Consider the following 18,644-nt stretch of genomic DNA (forward strand, 5'->3'; position numbering starts at 1 on the left):
CTATGGGAGAGGTCTGGCTGTAGAAGACCTTCCTTGTGAGGAAGAGTTTAGAACTTGTCCCTTGTCTGGGTTCTCCTTTCCTTGGGACCACAAAACCAGCACAAAGCGAATTCTCCTCCGTTGGAGTGTGAGCGACGAGCTGTGTGCTGAGAACCTGCACTCCCCATCCCCAGCAGGCAGGACTCGGTCCTGGCCATGGACACCGTGCCAAGAGCTGTGTCTGCTCCACTGGCTCGTGTGTCCATGAGGGAGGCACAGCTGGAGCCACTGGGACTGCAGTAGCTGGAGGCAGCAGTGGTCAGGCATCCATGATCAGAAGGCTGGCACTGTTCAGGTGTTGGTATAATATTTTTCTGGATCAGCAGATTTAAAATTGCACTGTACCATAAATATTAAAATGAAAATCAGAGCTGATATTAAAAAAATGCCGCTGCTCAGTCATGTATCCTGTCTGATTTTTCTTTTTCTCTTCCTTCATAAAGAGCATTCCTAAGGCTATGAGATATCTAGGAAGCATGAGTTTCTGTGGGAATCCAAGCTTGTTACCAGTTAATCAAATACTCAGGGCACTCTTTTATAATATTTTTTTCATGGTTGGGAAGGGGGATGTATGGCTGATGGGGTGGACACTGGGAATAGAGAATTTTGGGAAACATAAAGCCAGAGATCCCATTTGACAGCCCACACAGGGACACCAACACAGCAGCGTAACTGCTGATGGAGCAGATGGAGGGAAAACACTGACACAGGCCTGGCTTACAGGCATCCACCACCCAGAGATGGAGAACAACTCTCATGATCAGAGTCCCCTCCGCTGCGAGGCCTGGTCATTCCTTGTGCTTCACAGGTAAAATTCCAAGTGGGATTGTGTAAGTTTTTTGATTGCTCGCAACACGCTGGTGAGCACAGCAGCTGACTGGGCCAGGCTTTGCCTTCCCTGGTTAAAGCAGGCTGTGAGCTTTGCAGAGTGTGAAATCACTGGTTCAGGCAGCTGAGGATGCCAAGGCAGGGAGCAGAACCACCGCAGATCAGGACTTGTTTGCCGGTGCATTAATGTGCTTAATGCCCATTAGCAGTGCAGGGCGCATTCCAGGGCGTGAGCTTTTGTAGCACCTTGAAAGCACTTCCTGAATACTCAGGGACTCCTCTTTCCCCCCAGTGCCTCGCAGAACACCTGAAGAACATGTGTCTGGGTCGCTGCCTGTGCACCACCCTCGCCCGCTGCACCCGACGAGTGCCAGCCTGTTGGGGTTTGGATCAGGATCCTGAGGAAGAGCAGCCCTGCCTCTCAGGGAACGAGGCTTCCCACATCACCACAGCCAAGTGGAGATCTCCAGGGGAAAGCCATCGGATGCAGAACTCAGCACTCTGTCACTCAGATTTCTCCTCCTCGTTGACTCTGCAGATCCTGCTGTTTTAAGGAGCATCCATTGGAAAGGTAACGGCAGAGTCTGACTGATGCTGTTTCTGCGTGTCTGTTAAATTGCTGAATGACTGTTTAAGAGGTTTTCTGACTGTTTAAGAGGTTTTCTTCCAGGCATTCAAAACTTCCTCTGATTTTACATCCTTCTCTCTCTCTTCTCATCCCCCTTTTCTGTCATGCCCTTGTCTTACACCACGGGCTTTAGGCACATGAATAGTGAAATGACTGCAGGTGACAGACCCGATGTCTTTCTTAATGCTTTTAATTTCTTTATTTTCTTAATTCTACTGACCTCTCCCAGGGTTTTAGAGATGGACTGGTTAGTCCATTTCTGAGAGGTGACACTGTGGCACACTGTGGTCTGTGTGCAGCTATGAATATGGAGCACGGGTCAATCCTCAACCTCCATGAGTAAATAAGGGCTGTGTTAGACACTGGGCAGAATATTTTGAACATGTTTTATTTAAAATGGAACATCCATGCACAACAACCATGACAACAACAACAAAAGAAGAGCAGATAAGATGGCTCAAATAGGAAAAATATATACTGCTTTTTAACTGCTGTAAATTCCAACCTACATATACAGCCACTACATCTGTTTCCAGGTGATGGGGAAGGGTTATTTGGAAGGGAACCAATGCACAAATCAGTGCTAATACCAGAGAGCACACTTCCCAGCAGCTGATATGGTGATTTGAAGTGAGACTGAAAGCTTTTAAACCAGCTGGATATTAATTGCCAGGAATTGTGGATGCAAAGGCCAGAGCTGCTTGTTCCAACCACGGTGAAACCATTAAGTAACATCCTCTATAGAGGCCAGTGTGCAAGCCTTGCACTGCCTCTTACAGGGTGTTTGAGGCTCCTTGCTCAGCAGGGCCCTCCCTCTCTCTTTGAGATATATTCTGCTATAAAGGGGAAAGTATGCTTGGAATTGATTAGCCATTAAGAAATTATATTTGGTATTTAGGGTTGGGGTGTTTTTTTAATGGAAACCTGAAAAAAATCCAGCATGAGTAACCCAATAACAACTCATTTGTTTTCTTAACGAGTGCAAAATACTTATGTAAAGCACAGGAGTTATCAGGCAGGATTCTCTTGCCACAGAACAGGTACAACACAGACAGTAGGATTTAAATCTCCTTCATGTTGTCTTGAAAATGGACCTCATTCTCGTGGGAATGACTTCTAGCTCCCATCATCACTTTAAGCTCCTGTCATCTTCCTCCTCTTCTGAACTGGCAGAGTGCACTGGTGAGGAGCCACTGGGAGAGGAGGGACTGTGGGCACTTTGCTCCTGCTGAGTGTCCCTGCAAGGACCTTGCCTGCAGGAAAAAACCACTGCAGGGCTGAGCCAGCAAACACTGGGGCACTGAGGACCCTGAGGAAAGCAAGGACTGGTTTCTTGATCTCTGAAACTGGATGCATCTGTCCCTACTTTGGATCTCTGAGTCATTCAAGTCTGCTTTTATAATCCAAAGGAAACAGGCACGTCTGGGTTGAAGTCAAGGACACCTGTGTGAAACAGCATTTGTGAAAAGGCTGTTTGTCAGCACGGGGTAGAAGGGAAGCTTAAGGTGGCAAACTTGCACCTAGACTAGAACTTTTACATGTCTTCTTGGAGCTTACACGCTTTGGGCTATGGAGTGATTGCACTTCTGTCCCTCACTGAAGGCTGTGAGCAGCTCAGCAAACGCCCTGGCCCAGCCACTCAGCACATGCCTCAAACAGGCAAAGGGTTGAGCAGAGTCTGAAATGCAACAGATGCGCCAAAGGCTACCATTAAACCTGTCAGAGGCTTTGTACCCACTGCTCCTCCCTAAACATGGGCCAGGAAAACCCATCTCTTGGTCCATTTTTGTCTTTCTCTGTGGAACAGATGTTGCTAACACCAACCTGGGATGCCCTGTTCCATGGGTGAGACCCAGCTCCTCTTTTCCATGATTTTTTTTTTCTTGGTTTCTCTATCTTCCAGTTTACCTGACACGACAGGAGTCACAGTTAACTGCTGGGATCTCCCTACAGCCACATTTCTTAATCCAAATCCACGTTAGTGCTGCCTTCCCCACCTTCCACATCTATCAGCAAAGTGCTCTGACACGTTCAGAAAATCTCTGCAGAAGCTTTTTCCTCAGGCCAGGCCTCTTAACAAAGGATCTCTTCCAAACCAGCCCTGCTCCTGTGTCCCCTCATCCAGCTTTCCCCACTCCCTTACCATGGATTTTCTTGCTCTTGGGGAAAATGAGCACAACCCTCCCCTCGGGTGTGGCCTCCTCATCAGGTGCTGAAGGAGTTGCACCTTTCTGATCCCTTCTCTCTCAGCAGCTTCTCTTTGCACTGCTGGGTGAAGGTCCTGCACTCTGCTCCTACAGCAGGCTCTCCACCTCCCTAGAGAGCTGATTCCTGTGCTTTTGGAGAGCCTGGGGAGTGATATCCCCCTCTTACGTGCACTTTTGGGATCACTGCATTGCTCTGCCCCGCTGAGCCACGTAGGGGTTAATGAATTCCTGCTTATGCAGCTCTTTGAAGATGAAAAGTGCCATGGCAGGGCTCTGTTATTGTTACCATGTATGAAGAGGTCTGTACCAGACCCAACCGTATTGTGTTTGGCCACTGGATGTCACAGCTGCTCAACACACAATGCAGCTGAAAGCAGAAAGGAAAAGTGCTTACCCAGCAATGGGCAACAGCAACTTCCAGAGCCTTTCCTTGTTCTGTGCACAGCCTCTGTTTGTCAAGGGGCTGGAGGGCTTCTCCTCTGTTTGTGCCCTGCTAAATGTTGGTTTTCAGAGAGATTGAGCAGCAACTGTGCTTCCTGTGCCTGTCATTACACTGGGAGGTCAGGAGCAAAATGAGGGTTTTTATGTATAAAACACCAACAGCACAGGGAAGGTGAACAGGTATTTGCACAGGCTGACAAGCTGCTTTTTCACTGAATTATTCCCTTTCCATCCCACCACCATCCAGTGCACAGCACAGAGCCCTGGAATGATGGAAAAATTTCCTCAAGGCCTCCTCTCTACAGCACTCCTTCAATCCCCACGTTCAGGCCACATTCCTGTGTTCCTCACACTAAATGCAGAGGGAAGTTTGACCTCCCCCTTCCTAACACTCCCTTCACCTTTTGGTTTTTTTTCAAAGTCTCAAGCAGAGATCCAGAACGTGAAGCCACTTTCAGCAAAGTCCACAGAGCAGCCCTACAGAGACATTACAGGAACTGTAACTACATTTCCTGGAAATGAAAACGAAGAGGGATTATTTGACCATGTTCTCTGCTTTTTATGGCATCACACTGTCCTTTTCTCCACCTTGGGGAAACAGTGAGTGAAAAGCTGCTCGTGCCCACGGAGCAGTGAGGTGATAACCACCCCAGAAGTGATGTGAACATTAAAAAGGGAAAACTATTTCAAAATAATCCAAGGGTTATAGCTATAACTAAGAGTAATTGGCTGAAACTGAGCAAAAGAAAATTTAGGTTGACAGTGAACTGCAGGTGGATAATGCTGAGATCTGTTAGACCGTGAAATGGAATCCGCAGAGGGAACCTCTCTGCTTCAAAATGGGCAAATCCTGCTTTTAGGAACACTGGTGTAAATCTCTGGTGTCTGCCTCTGACTGCCTCAAAGCCCATTTCTACCACAAAGCTTCAGTAGGATCAGTGTGTGTGTCAGAATTTGCAGCAGTAGAAGGTAAGAAGGTGTCCCTGCCCACGGCAGAGGGTTGGACTGGGTGATCTTTAAGGTCCCTTCCAACCCTAACCATTCCGTGATTCTGTGATTAAATTTAGTCAAACACATCAAAATATTATATAGGATGAAGGAGGTCTGAGGGGATTGTGTGAACTGGAGGAATGAATTCCAGCACTTTTCTACCTCTTGTGATCTCTGTACGTACTTGAAAACCAGGGGGGGGTAAAAAGAGGGGGGGAAAAAAAACCACGTGCGAAATTTCAAAGAAATGAGGGCAAGTTTTGGAAGGAAGATGTGAAAACATTACAGGATTTGCTGCATAAAAGAATCCCCTGTTTCAATCTGTGCAGCTATTGCCAGCTTTACTCATGGCTCTGGGCCTGCCTGCACTGGCTGATTTTGGTCTTTCATAAAACTTGTGGATACTTTCACTGACCCAGCACGACCTCAGCAGACAGATCTCTGTTTGAAGAGGCTTTAGACTCACTCAGGAAAAGCCAGATAGCCTGATTGAAGGCAATCTGTCCATCTCACATCAAACAGCCTGTGCCTGCTCAAATGTTTGCTGGACTGGGGAGTGATGCAGCTATTACTGCAATTCCTGACCAAATTCCTGCTGATTCAGAGGGAGAGGAGTTAACCCTTTCAAGTTCTGGGTCAGAGGAGCACTGAGGTTTTGAGCCAGCTACTTCAATGCCATGTCAAGGTTTTAATGTGTCTCCCAATACTCAGAATGTCAGACTTGAGCCGAGCTTTAGGCCAGCGAGGAGAATAGCCCGGGAGAAGCAGGATTTAAAAGATGGCAAAGAGTCAGGGAAAACTGTGGAGATAAAAGTGAAGTGCATGGAAGCCAATGATGTGGGATAAAAGGCTTATTTCCTACTGTAGTGAGGCGGGAGGGGGGAGGCTGAAGTCTGTGTGAAAGCAGCCTGCCCTTGGGAAGAAACAGTGCCAGGAATATTCATGGCTGAGCTACACAGCTTTAGATTTTCTCACTGGATAAATCCTGTTAGACCCACAGTCCTCACCTGTGAACCACCAGTTTATCTCCAGTCCTGCTGTGCTAACTGGAGTTCCTGAGCACTGTGTCCATACTTCTCCCTAGCAATTATTTTGGGGTAGCAAAAGAGCCTCAGCCCAGCCAGGTTTAATTCCACACACACTAAAAAGGCTCCAAGAACCAATAAGCAGTGGATGATGTGTGCAATACTTTATACAGGGGGAGGACTTCCATAATATTCAGCTTGTACTTAGAAGATGAATATCCAAATACATTCGAAGAACTTAATTAAAATCATTTCTCTGTCCTAACCCCAAAACAAATTCATACTTTGTGCCCTTAGCAAATCCTCTCCCCGGGTTGCTGTGCCTTCAGAAGATCATGGAATGGTTTGGGTTGGAAGGGACCTAAAGATCATCCAATTCCAATCCCCTGCCATGAGCAGGGACACCTTCCACTAGACCAGGTTTCTCAGGGTCCCATCCAACCTGGCCTTCCAAAGCAGGCACTAATTTAGGGGAAGCTAACTCAAGCTAACAGACATGTGGGTTTAGGATGTGCTGAGCACCCACAGCTCCTGCTGATGTCAAGTGAAATGTCACCAATGTTGCAAAAGCTCCATTAAAAATTAATTCACTGTCGTCTCCAGTTTCCTGGCACCGGTACCTTCCCGAATGGGCTTCATTCCAAATCCTTTGTGCAGGCTGGGCTGGCTGATCAATAAAGCACAGGCAAGGGAAACAGCTTGTCACTCTGTGCCATCCATTTCCACTCTCCTGGTGAACACAGGGAGGTGACAGGAGGGATGCTTCAGTGCAGAGGTGACCTCCTGTGCTTGACTCTTCCTCGCACCCTCCTCTGCTGCTGTGTGGAATCCTGAAGTGTAAAGAGGTATAAACCCCCAAAATTTCTCCCTCAGCTAATTTCAAAGCCTATTTACCCAACTGGATACACAAGGATTAAGAAGTGCATTGCAGGGCATGTTTGCTTAGTTTAGTCCTTACACAGTTCAGTGCAACTGTCAGAATAAATGATTTCTTCAGAGGAGAACGGGGAAAAAAACCACATTTGGTTAATCAACTCAATATTACAGCAGTTCCCAAAGATTAAACATGCACTGCACAAACCAGCAGACCAGGAAAGGCCTTTTAACACTGACAAAGATGAATAAAAATCCTGCTTCTGTCCTTCAGATCTGCTTAATCCCGGAAATCTGAGTTCCCGTGCAATCTGTAACTCACTGTGGCTCTTACTGTTGAATTGCTCCTTGTTGGGGGATGGATGGATGGATGATTCCCTTGATCTTTAATTGTGGCTGGTCCTGGGAGGGTGGTGAGGTGCTGGCACAGGTTGCCCAGGGAAGTTGTGGATGCCCTCTTAGGGCTTAATATATTCATTTTTGCCTAAAAAGGTTTCTTTTCTCTCAAAAAGGGGCTTTCCCTTCTTTCCAATGGGCCATTGGGCAAAAATGATGGATCTTCCTTTGTTCTTAGCCCAGAGAGAGAAGAGAAACCCCTGTGCACAAAATCCTCACGTGGCCCTGAAAGATTTTAATTTTTAGGAATTTTTATATTTCACTTATCCAGCCGAAAAAGACCCTGACAGTCTGGGACTTGGATATCTTACAACTTCGCGATACTCCTATAAAACCATATTTTTATTTCTCATAAACCCACTGGGAAGCTCGAGCAGTCCCTACAGCCCCAAGCCTGGACAGCTACACGGGGATTTTTGCATGTTTTTGGGGTTTTTTTTCTGGAAGCTCTGTTTGGGTCACCACATCTTTTTGGATGAGTTTAGAGGCCTTGTCCCCACGCTGGGGACAGGCACAGTTTGAGCTCTCTTAGCAAGTGTAACGACCAGCAGCTGAGCACCTGCAGCACCTCCGCGCCCTACCTGCCCAAACTGCCACCCAAACTGCCACCCAGCTGCCTCTGAGCTCAGGGTCCCCCCTGTACAGCTCAGTCTGAGCCTCAGCCCTGGAATTCCCTCACTGCTGCCGCCTCTGACCGACTGAAAATCCCCTTACTCCTGAAAATCCCCCCCCTTGTTCCTGAAAATAATTGCAAATCTTATTGCAAGTGGCAGGGACGTTGTGAACAGCAGTGCTGAGGTGGCACTGACCTGAGTTTGCTTTCCTGCCAGATGTTTGGTGTTGCTGCCTCTCTTTGGGGGAGGCTGTAGCTCTTCTCAGTGCCAGGTGAAAATTCCATCCCCCAGGGAGGAGATTTCTGCTCCCCTTCTGGTGTAAAGCCATGGGCTGGGGGGCACTGCTGGGCAGGAAGGGCTGTTGGTCCAGGTCATTCCTGGAGGGAAGAGAAGGTTTTTCGGAGGGAATGGCATTTGCTTGGTAACAGGATACAAAAAGGCAGGAGGAGGATCCACGGGCTGTTCCCCAGTTCTGCCAAGTGGCTTTTTTACTGGACTGTGTTTGCTTGGGACAACGTTTTTAAGGAAATCAAATGTCTGAAGATGCACAGAGCAGCTGCTGAAGTCCACGAGAGCATTTAGACATCTGTCACCTGCTGGTTTTTATTTGAATTTCCCTCTGTTTTTTAGAAAGCCATCAGGGTTTCAGTCTCTCCTATCACACCTGTAACTTTCAACAGTCTAAATTTTTTTTTTTTTTTTGGGAGCTCTGAATTTTTCAAAGGTTGCAAACCCCTCCCATTCAAAACTAGATTTGCAGTGAGGAGGGAAGGTGTCGAAAGCAAAGTGCTTTAAATTCTAAAGGCTTGGGGGCGTGGAGTGGTTTTAAACCTGGCCTCAAAAGTCTGATTTTCACAGGGGCCAAGTGTCTACAGTTTTGATTTCTAATAAGATTGTGAATGCTCCCTTAATGCCTTCTGCCTCTGTGTGAGGAGGAAACAGTTGGCTGTCTCAGGGCAGTGTTTGAGGTCTGTGCTGGGTATTTTTGCTTACAGAGCAGTCTTTTACCAATACTTGCAACGAAGCTTCTCAACCCATGGATGAATGGGCAGGAAAAGTGGTCAGACAGCGACTCAGATCAGCGTTGGCCATGGAGGGGGGGAACCTGTCCTGTTTGCAGGCACAGCTTAGTTAAGAGGGTCAATAAAGCTGACTGTCCAAATATATTATCTCCGTGGTGCTGTTTGCTGTTGTTGTTTTGGCTGGGTGAGGAGAAGGGCAGGGTGGGTGTTGGAGAGGCCAGACCTGCAGGAAATGGGTATTTTCACCTCCTGAGGGTTTTTAAAGCTCTCCCCACCTTGGGTGTCACTGCAGGTACAGCCAGGGACATGTGGCTCCGAGCTGCCTTCTTCCACCTGCTCCTGCTGCCCCTGAGCTGCTCTCACCTGGTGCACTGGACTTACAAAGGTAATGAAAAACAAGGCTGGTTTGGGGGCTCTGCTGCTGAAGACACTCCCTTCCCTTCTGTGCTGCAGAAGCAACACTCAGCTTGGCTCTCCCTCAGCGAAAGAACACAGAGCAGCTAATTTATTCCACTTTATCGATGCCTCTGTGTCTTGAAAGTGATTCTCTTCAATGTCACCCCTTTTTACTCCTTTGTGTGGTTAGGACACGTTGTCAGGGTTGGCAGCACAACGAGGTTCAAACAATAGGGGATATCTTTACTTGTGTTAGAAGAAAAGCTGCCCTTTGGATGATCCTGGAAGGAAAAGCTTTAAATACGGCCTACTTCTTATTTTATTGTCACGTTCCAGGCAGTACAGAGCACTAAGAAGTCCTTATTTGGGCATTTATATTTTTTTTCGTGAAATTTTTTCACAGCTGCATTTGTTTCAGGGAGTTGATTGCAGGGCTCACTGAAGTAAATGTTAATCCTTTTATGATCTTCGGTGGGCTGGTAATCAATCCAGCTAAAACAAAGGACGTTGTTGAATAGTTGCAATATTGCAATTGCTCTTTCCCCAGTTAAAAAAAGCAAATTGGTGCCAGTTCCTGATCCCAAGTAGAGTCTTCCTGCCTATTGCCCTGATCCTATTCACTCCCACTGGTTGAGAACCGAATTCCACACCTTTGGCAGTTGAGCCCCATTTAAATCCCCATTTCCATGCAAACACTGCTCCCCTTTTGGTGGAGGCTCAGTCTCCAGCCATCATTAAGCTGCTGCTGCAATGCAGGTTTCTCACTTTGCAGCACAGTTGTCCTGCAGACAGAATAATGTGTATTTTCGCTCTAGGGAAGGCAAAGCAACCTTTTATGGCTGCATCTCCTGGTGTTCCAGTAATTAGATCAACATTTCCTGCTGGCAAACGAGGGGAGTTCTCCCACTCCCGACCAACAGCACTCCTCACCACACCCCTGTAACCTTGCCTTGCTTCCCCTCCTCACAGAAGGAGAGCTGGATGAAGAGCACTGGGGGAAGCACTTTCCAGACTGTGCTGGCAAGAGCCAATCTCCAGTTGACATCCAGAGGAAAAAAGTGAGGTACAACCCCCTGCTGCTGGAGCTGGAGCTGAATGGTTACGATGGGCCTTTGCAGGGGGATTTCAAGATGACCAACAATGGTCACTCTGGTAAGGCTGGGGGGGTGTCAGGCTCAGGAACACTTCTCATTTTAACTGATGGAAGTGCTATTCACAGACAATGCCCTATTTATTTATTTATTTATTTATTGTTTTAACTCATCTTACTTTGCCATCTCACTTGGTTCCCCTCCCCTTGTTTTGCTGTTTTCCCCCCAATCACCCAGGAAAGCTCTCCAGAAATACATCTATAAACCAGATAAATAAAGGGCAGATAAGTTTTTGCAAGATATTTTCTCTGTCAGACCTGAAAAGGGGATAAAAGGCAGCCAGAGCATCCTAGATTGACCCTTTCTTTTAACGTGCTACAAGACAACAGGACTACAGCAGTGTGTGGTATTTGGGGCATACTGACTCCTCTCTGCATTAAAAAAAAATGCATCTTTTGGCCCTGTGTGTTAGTAGGAAGTGACAGGAATGGAAACCTTTGCATCCCAGGTTCATTTAGATGTAGGTCACACAAAGTACAAGGCAGAGGATCCCTCCCTCACAGCCAGAGGATGGGTATCTTGGGTCTCAGGAAGGGAAAATGAAGCACAGCACAGGTTAAACCCTGGCCTTTGGCCACACAGTTTCAGGGCGGGGCTTGTAATTTAGGAGATCCCAGACTCTCCTGCTGCAATCTGTAATTCATTGCCTAAATAATTCATCAGCTGGTACTGTTGGGATAATGCTTTTGGACTACAGATGAGCAATGAGAGGATTTTCTGATGGCTGCAGTGGGGAGAGAACAAGTGGTTTTGGGGAGGTGCTCAGAACATAAAACTCTGAGCTCTTTAATCCTGCATGACAGTCCTTTCTTCCCCTCTGTAACAGAGAGAGGGGAAATATGGGGTGAGAGCAAGGAGATGAAGTGATGAGAGACAAAGTGCCTTCAGAGGAGGATTGTGTGTCTGAAAATTGTGCCTCCTGTTTGTGGCCCACACAAGCTCGGCGTTCAGCTCGTGTCAGCACTGCTGCCCTGCCTGCCTAGACATTAATTCTTGCAGGTTTAGCTTTTCTGACTGCACGTGTGTGTCTGCCTGTTCTTTTGTTAACTTCCCAACAATGATTTTCCGGTGCAGGGCAGTTTCCTAAAGCACAGGGACAAACGGGCTGAGCCCATTCACAGCTCCTGTGAGTCAGGCTGGGATTTTCTACTGGCTTCAGTGAGAGGGGACAGGGCAGCAGAATCCCTCAGGGAAAACACTCAGCAGATCTGAAAGATGGATTTATCAGCAGGACTCTCCTTACGGGCTCTCAGGAGCCAAACCCTAATGTCTCACCTAAGAAACCAGACACATTTTCTCTGTAGCTGTATTATTATCAGGCTAAATCCCACCTGATAAGGCCTGTTTGCAGTAGTGCAGACTCTGTGTGCAGACACACTCACACAGATAACCTTGGGTTAATGAAACCTTTTGCATTTGGACCTTTCTTTTTGTTTTAAAGAGGACTGGTTGTCTGGCAGGTAGTGAAGGCAAGCACAGCTCTGGAAAGTAGAAACCCCAGTGAGGTACTTGAGGTAAATAACCCTCATTATGGAAGGCAGGCAGCAGGGATCTCATGAAAAAAGGCAGATTTTTTTCCCCCCTCCACTCTATCTATCCCTTTGGGATATTACAAGGAAACATGTCTTCATCTTGTCCATCTGTAAACAGTTCACAAACAAAAGAAACTTCTCAGAAACCCAAACTATGACTACTGACTAATATGGCATGCTGCATTTTGCAAGGATAGTTGCCAGTTTTTATGATACGCTGTGGGCTTTTATTTGCATGAGGCAAATCTTCCATTTTCACGTCTAGATTTGGCATATTTATTAACATGAGACATGATTTGTGGCAGTGAATTAGCAGGAAGACAAATGGTTTGTAGCTTCTTTGTGAGTAAGGAGAAGGAAAGGAGATTTGTCTCCATAAATCCTTCAAGAAATAAACAGCCTTTTCAAACGTACAGGGCTCCCCCAGAATGCCTGTTCCTAGAAAATGCAGAGTCCAGAATGCTGGAAATTATGACAACAGGTTAGATGAGGCCAATCACTTCGTTGATTTCTATATTCCCCTTTTCTTCCTGGGAAAGGAAGTAGTTAAATTTATGCAGAGCCCGGCGAGGAGCGATGTGCTGTGCAAGAGCTGATCACTAAAGCACTTTAATTAGTGCCTAATGACAAACCCGGAGCTGCTCAGACGGAGGAAGAGTTTGCAGGCACAGCTACTGCCCCTGGTGGGAGCTGTGTGGGGCACAAGCCTGAGGCCAGGAAGGATTTTAAGCACATCCAGCTTTAGGCTCAGTGTTTTCCCTTCCACGCTGGGGTCGGTTCCCGAGGTGTCCCTGCTCATTCCAGAGGGAGCAGCAGCCACTGTGAGGGGATCCACAGGAATGAGTTGGCTGCACCCGGCGCTGTCTCCAATCCTGGTGGTTTTTTTTTTCCAGTTCAGATCGATTTGCCACCCACCATGAACATCTCCAGAGGGCTCCCAGGCCTCTACACAGCTGTCCAGATGCACCTGCACTGGGGTGGCCTGGACCTGGAGACCAGTGGCTCCGAGCACACCATAGACGGGCTGAGGTACTTTGCGGAGGTACGTGAGCAGGGTGGGCTGCAGGGAGGGGGCACTGCACCTCTGCCAGCTGGGAAACTGGCAGCTGCAGCCCACAGAGCCTGCAGGAAGCAGTGCAGAGGCCAGGGGGAAGGACAGGGCTCCCAGGAGTGCAGGTGGCTGGTGCGGTGCAAGGGCTGAGCCCGATGGTGCTGGCACAGGACTGTGAGAAAAGCCATTGCAAGAGCACTGGTGTCCTTCTAACATGGAGATTTTCCCCCACATTCATCACAAACCTGTTAAATCAAAGGTCTCCTTGGCCATGCTGTGAGGCAGAAGCAGCAGGAATTGGGATGGTGGCTCTCCTTGCAGTCTGCCCTGGGCAGCACCCAGGAAGCCACTCATCACTTGTTGCTGAATGACCTTGTCTCTCTCCTGGCAGCTGCACATTGTCCATTACAACTCTGCTGACTACTCAAGCTTTGAAGAAGCCAAGGACAAACCCAACGGGCTGGCTGTGCTGGCCTTCCTCTACGAGGTAGGTTTGATGCCCAGGGATCAGGGCCTGTGCTAAGATCTCAGTCCAGACACAAGCAGCCTGTGCTGGGTTTGTACATCTGTCCTAAAAGATGGTGTCTGCCACCAGTTTAGGGAGCTGTGCTGCAGCAGGGCTGTTATCCCTGGGGCCATCTGGGGTTCACACAACACCAGCCCATATATTTTGGGAGCCCCAGGAAAGTTTGCCCCATAAGCAGTGCAGATGGAATATCAGCTGTGGGAGCTGCTGTGCACCGAGGCCTTGCTCTGCTTTGCAAGTGGGAACACTTGACTTTGTGTGGATTTAAAAGTGGTGAAAAAGGACCCTTACAGTTCCCTGTTCTACCTGAGATCTCTGTGTACACACCTGGTCATGGCCAGCATTGTCCAGCCCATCAGATCTGTGATAGCATCTGTTCTCTTTATCCCCCAGTTCATCAATTAGTCCCCAGAGCTGATTAGCAGAGCAGAAGGACAGGCAGGTCACAAAGCTTTTGATCAAGGTTTCTGTGCTGTGTTTAGGATGGGCACTTTGAGAACACCTACTACAGTGAATTCATCTCCAAACTGGCAAGAATCAGGTTTGCAGGTAAGACCTGGGAATGCCTTTCTCCACCCCTGATATTCTCAAAGCCTGGACATGGGTACTGGGTCTGGGGACAGACCTCTTCCTGCTGCTTTGCTGGCAGTTCCATGGCTGAGCATCCTCAGCCGTGCCCAGCTCCACACCATCCCTGCCCACGTGGCTCCAGCAGCAGCAGAGTGAGGGAGAAAGTGCTCAAGGCAGCAATAAATAGACTCCTGGTAGGCCTGCAGCACCAAACACCAGCTCCCTGCTGTCTGTACACCCACTGAGACTCTCTGCCTCCTGGGAGGACCAGCAGGTACTGGCAGAGCACTGGGGTGCAGGTGCCCCCCACCCCCAGGTACCTCCAAATGACAACCCACAGACCCACTGGAAGGGCCACTCACTGCTCTCCATCTCCATCCATCCTGCCAAAGGCCTGATAAACCAGTGCTCTGGGCAGAGGGATTTGCCAACCTCAGCTCTAACAGAGCTTCCACATCTCTCCTCACTCCCCATTAATTGCTGATGTTGCCTCTCTGCTCCCTTTTGAGGTCAATCCACAAAGCTGAGTTCTCTGGATGTCCAAGCCATGCTGCCAGAAAACCTCTCACACTTCTACAGGTACCAGGGCTCCCTGACAACCCCACCCTGCTCTGAGAGTGTGATCTGGACCATCTTCCACTCCCCAATTGTCCTGTCACACACACAGGTAAGTGGTAGCTGTCACCAGCTGCTCTTTCCTCCATGCTTCACCTTTCCTTTTCTGTCCTCCAGTGATTTTGGGAACAGCCTGACAGATGAGATAACGTGGCATCTCTCCTACAGAGCTTTTGGGATAGATTCCAAAGCAATTGGAATTACAGGTGGCTGTGATGACACTGTGGTGCCACATCACAGCAAGGGTCAGGTGCTGTAGAGCAGCAGGTTACCTGAGGTCAGCTGACTGATAACAAAGCTCTCTGCTCTGTTAAGCTCACCCAGAAGCACTATAAAAAGGAAGAGACCAGCCAGAATCAACAAGGCATAAACTACTGTAAGAGAGTCCCCCCAAAAAAACCCAAAACTACCATAAAAGAGCCATTCATAACATTAAAACAATTACAGAATAGTTGCCACATTTTTATACAGTATATCAGGGTTTTTCCCTGCCTAGACTTACATTGAAAGTAATGCTTTTAAGCTAATAAAGGAGCATCAGAAACATTTCCTTCTAGGAGAAGAGCAAGATAAAATTGGGACTACAGCAGTGGAGGATCACTGTGTTCCCTCTGGAAAAGAAATACTCTTTCTGGCAGGGGGGAAGGCTGGAAGGCACTCATGAGAAAGCTACAGCACAGGAGCAAAATTTCCATGCATGCATTACCATCAGGTGTTCAGAACTTCCCTCAGGCAAAATACCTTTATCAGGAATTAGCTGATAAGAGCCCTCATGTTCTGTTCCCTTCCCTTGCTAACGCCCAGCGAGAGACCCCTGAGGAGACCCCTGAGGATGCCTCTGGAAGGAGCTGTTGGGTTTAATCCCGAGCTGCAGGGTTTTCCCTGAGCTTTTTGGGCCCAACAGTTGTTCCCACTGCCCTTCTAAAGATGCCCTGTGCTCCTGCCAGATCAGCCTCCTGGAGAACACCTTGCTGGACTGGGAGAACAGGACCCTGCGCAACGACTACCGGCACGCCCAGCCCCTCCACGGGAGGGTGGTGGAGTCCTCCTTCAGAGCCAGACCCCCCCAAGGTAAGGGCTCAGCAGGCAGGACTTGGGCTTACCTGGGGAGGGGCAAGAAACCTTCGTGGAAGGTGTTCAGCTGCGAGTTCAGGTGTGCTGGAGATCAGCTCTCCCAGGAGCAGCAGCGTCCCTGCGCGGGTGATGTCCCACACGCCTCCTCTTTCCCTGCCAACACACTTGGCTTCTGAAGGTGCAGTGGTGGCTGCAGGGTGTGTGCCAGCCTGTATTTTGACAGTTTGGGGCAGTTTTGACTGTCACACACATCTCCAGGGTAACTGGTGCTATGTGGCACCACAGCAGGGTCCTCAGCTCGGGTGTGTCTGGGTGAGGTGTGACAGCGACCAGGCACCACAGGGAGGAGAGATGCTGAGATTTAAAACAAAGGTTTTCCCCCAGACTAGAAGATCTAGTGTAGAAGATCTAGTAGAAGATGTAGTGCAGATGTCCTGGCCTTCTGTAAATTCACCTGTCTGATTGCTCTAGCACAATGCCATCCAGAAGAACTCACCCTCAGACTGGATCAAATCCAGACGCAGCTCCAAGACATGAAGACAGAGTTGCTGAACGGAGGGAGCCAAGCAGGTAAAACACACAGCTGGGGGGTCCAGCTTACCTTGGGAGGGTGAAGAGCCCACGCCCTGCTGACCTTGATGGCCTAAATCATTGCCAGGTTTGGTACTGACACATGCAGGCAGAATTTTGTCCCATATCTAGGCCTGCTGATGGAAATTCTTCAATTAAAGCATTGTTGTGGCCAGCCCTAATGTAGATACTCCCACAGCAACTGCAGCTTTCTCCTGCAACATGCGAGCACATTTTTACAAGCAGTGAAACATTTAAGCTCACAGTTCCCCCAGGATAAATAATTGTCACCTCTATTTTATGCAGTATGAGAAAAAGAGAAAGAAGGAGGGGAAAAAAAGCAATTTTCCCAAACAGTTGTGTGAGGGAGCTCAGTTTTTCATTGTTTCAAGCCTCTTCCCTGTGGGCACAACACACACCAGTAACTGTGGCTCAAGACAGCTCAGACTATGGGTGCAATTCTTCAGGATTTGGGCTTATTTATAGGCACGGCAGGAAACGTAACCGGTGCCTTTTTGGTTCTTTCAGGTATTAAACCCAGCGCTTTTCCAGCTTTCTACTTCCCTGTGGAAAACATTGAGAGCTTTGTGGATGTCCATCCCCTCCGTGACATGTCCCTCCAAGCCTTCACCTTGTGTTTCTGGGCCAGATCCCGGCACCCCGGGAGCCAGACCGTCCTGTCCTACTCCACACGGGAGAGGGACAACGAGCTGCTGGTGACCGTGGGCACAGAGGTGGGGCTGTGGGTAGGAGGCCATTCCATCAGCTTCCCCCTGCCCCACAAGGCACAGGACTGGCTGCACTACTGCCTGGCCTGGGCCTCCCAGCCGGGAATGGCAAACCTGTGGCTCAACGGAGCGGCCGGCAAAGCAGCGAGCGTCCAGAAGGGGTATGTGAGCCAGGCTGGAGGGATGCTTGTCCTTGGAAAAGACAGAGACACTCTCCTTGGGACGTTCTCCAACGGTTTTGCAGGGTGGCTGGCTCAGGTGAACCTGTGGAGCCACGTTCTCAGCCCTGCGGAGGTTCGGGCGCTCGCGCTGTGCAAACCGGGGCAGCCGAGGGGGGATGTCATAGCCTGGGGACAAACCCCCATGGCCCTCCTCGGGGGGGTGGTTCTGGAGGCTGACACCAGCTGCCAGTGATCCCAGCTGCTGGTTTTTTAATTAAGGCATCAGGAGATTCTGAACTGCTTGCTGGGGGAACTGAGAAGAATTGAGATTACTGGCTTGTTTCTCCTTCTGCTTTGTATGGGCTCACCGTGCCCCTGCTGCTGCTCCAGGGTGTCTGTCCAAGAGAGCAAAGGCCTCCATCAGTGGGATAGAGGCAAAGAACAGCAGAACTTGAGGCACAGTCCAGCACCTTGGGTTGTCACACCCCTCACAGGAATTTTAGATCCCCCTACCTAGATCCTTCATGCCAAAGACCTGCTCTCCTTGGTCACAGGAGCCACTTTCTCAAATAAAATTTCTGTCCCATCCTTCACCCAGTCTGGCTTTCTCACCATCCTCCCTGCACATGTGTTTCCTTTGTTTATCACTGTCCACTCACCACCCTTCACCTGCAGACATATCACATAGGAAAGGGGATGTAAGGCAGCTCCTGTGCAATCCTTGTGCCCTGGCCAGGCACAGCCCTTTGCCTTCTTTTCTGTAAGGGATGTAGAGACAGAACATGAAACAGTTTCTTTTTCAACACATATATCACAAATTTGAGGGCAGGTATAAAAGTAATTTTGTAAGGTTAAAGTAAACCATGTGAAGGACTCTCTCCATCAACACCACCAAATCCATGCCAGGCTGTTCAACAATTCTGCTTTTTTCAACACAGAGGGCAGCACCCTCAGATAACAAATTAAATTTAGTTTCCCCATGCTACACCCTCAAATACACGAGTGACAGTTCCTCAGAGGAGTGTGGTGCTGGCTTGTGACAAGACAAGGGCTGGCTTGTGTCTCCCAAGGTGTGTCAGTCAGGAGATCAGGGACATTGGTCACTTGGTCACAGGACCTGAGCTGGCTGAGGACATTGTCCTTTCCTGGTGACAAGAGGTGGAACTGGCAGCGTTAGGTTTGCATTTGGACTCGATGGTAAAGGTCT

The 18,644-nt window shown here is 48.7% G+C and overlaps 1 protein-coding gene across 2 annotated transcripts; it reads left to right on the forward strand.

Annotated features, from left to right (window-relative positions):
• The first annotated feature begins 1,144 nt into the window (after positions 1-1,144).
• On the forward strand, positions 1,145-18,030 carry CA6 (carbonic anhydrase 6). 2 transcript variants are annotated; one of them, XM_064678498.1, is made up of 10 exons: positions 1,145-1,438; positions 9,356-9,448; positions 10,429-10,611; positions 13,036-13,184; positions 13,585-13,680; positions 14,202-14,268; positions 14,799-14,956; positions 15,852-15,975; positions 16,450-16,548; positions 17,077-18,030. In XM_064678498.1, exons 2-10 carry the CDS (start codon positions 9,370-9,372, stop codon positions 17,688-17,690), a joined length of 1,569 nt encoding a protein of 522 aa, XP_064534568.1. In that variant the 5' UTR covers positions 1,145-1,438; positions 9,356-9,369; the 3' UTR covers positions 17,691-18,030. The 2 variants fall into 2 exon arrangements, with proteins under 2 accessions (XP_064534568.1, XP_064534567.1); XM_064678497.1 differs by lacking the exon at positions 1,145-1,438 and adding an exon at positions 8,009-8,312.
• The last annotated feature ends 614 nt before the right edge of the window (positions 18,031-18,644 follow it).

The sequence above is a fragment of the Pseudopipra pipra genome, chromosome 22 (assembly GCF_036250125.1).
Source record: "Pseudopipra pipra isolate bDixPip1 chromosome 22, bDixPip1.hap1, whole genome shotgun sequence".
In the NCBI taxonomy this organism is placed as follows: Eukaryota; Metazoa; Chordata; class Aves; order Passeriformes; family Pipridae; genus Pseudopipra; species Pseudopipra pipra.

Coding starts and splice junctions, on each gene's coding strand:
- CA6 (XM_064678498.1), top strand. CDS start 9,370: ATGTGGCTCCGAGCTGCCTTCTTCCACCTGCTCCTGCTGCCCCTGAGC. Junction 13,185..13,584: donor GGCTGAGGTACTTTGCGGAG/GTACGTGAGCAG, acceptor CTCTCCTGGCAG/CTGCACATTGTCCATTACAA. Junction 15,976..16,449: donor CAGAGCCAGACCCCCCCAAG/GTAAGGGCTCAG, acceptor TGATTGCTCTAG/CACAATGCCATCCAGAAGAA.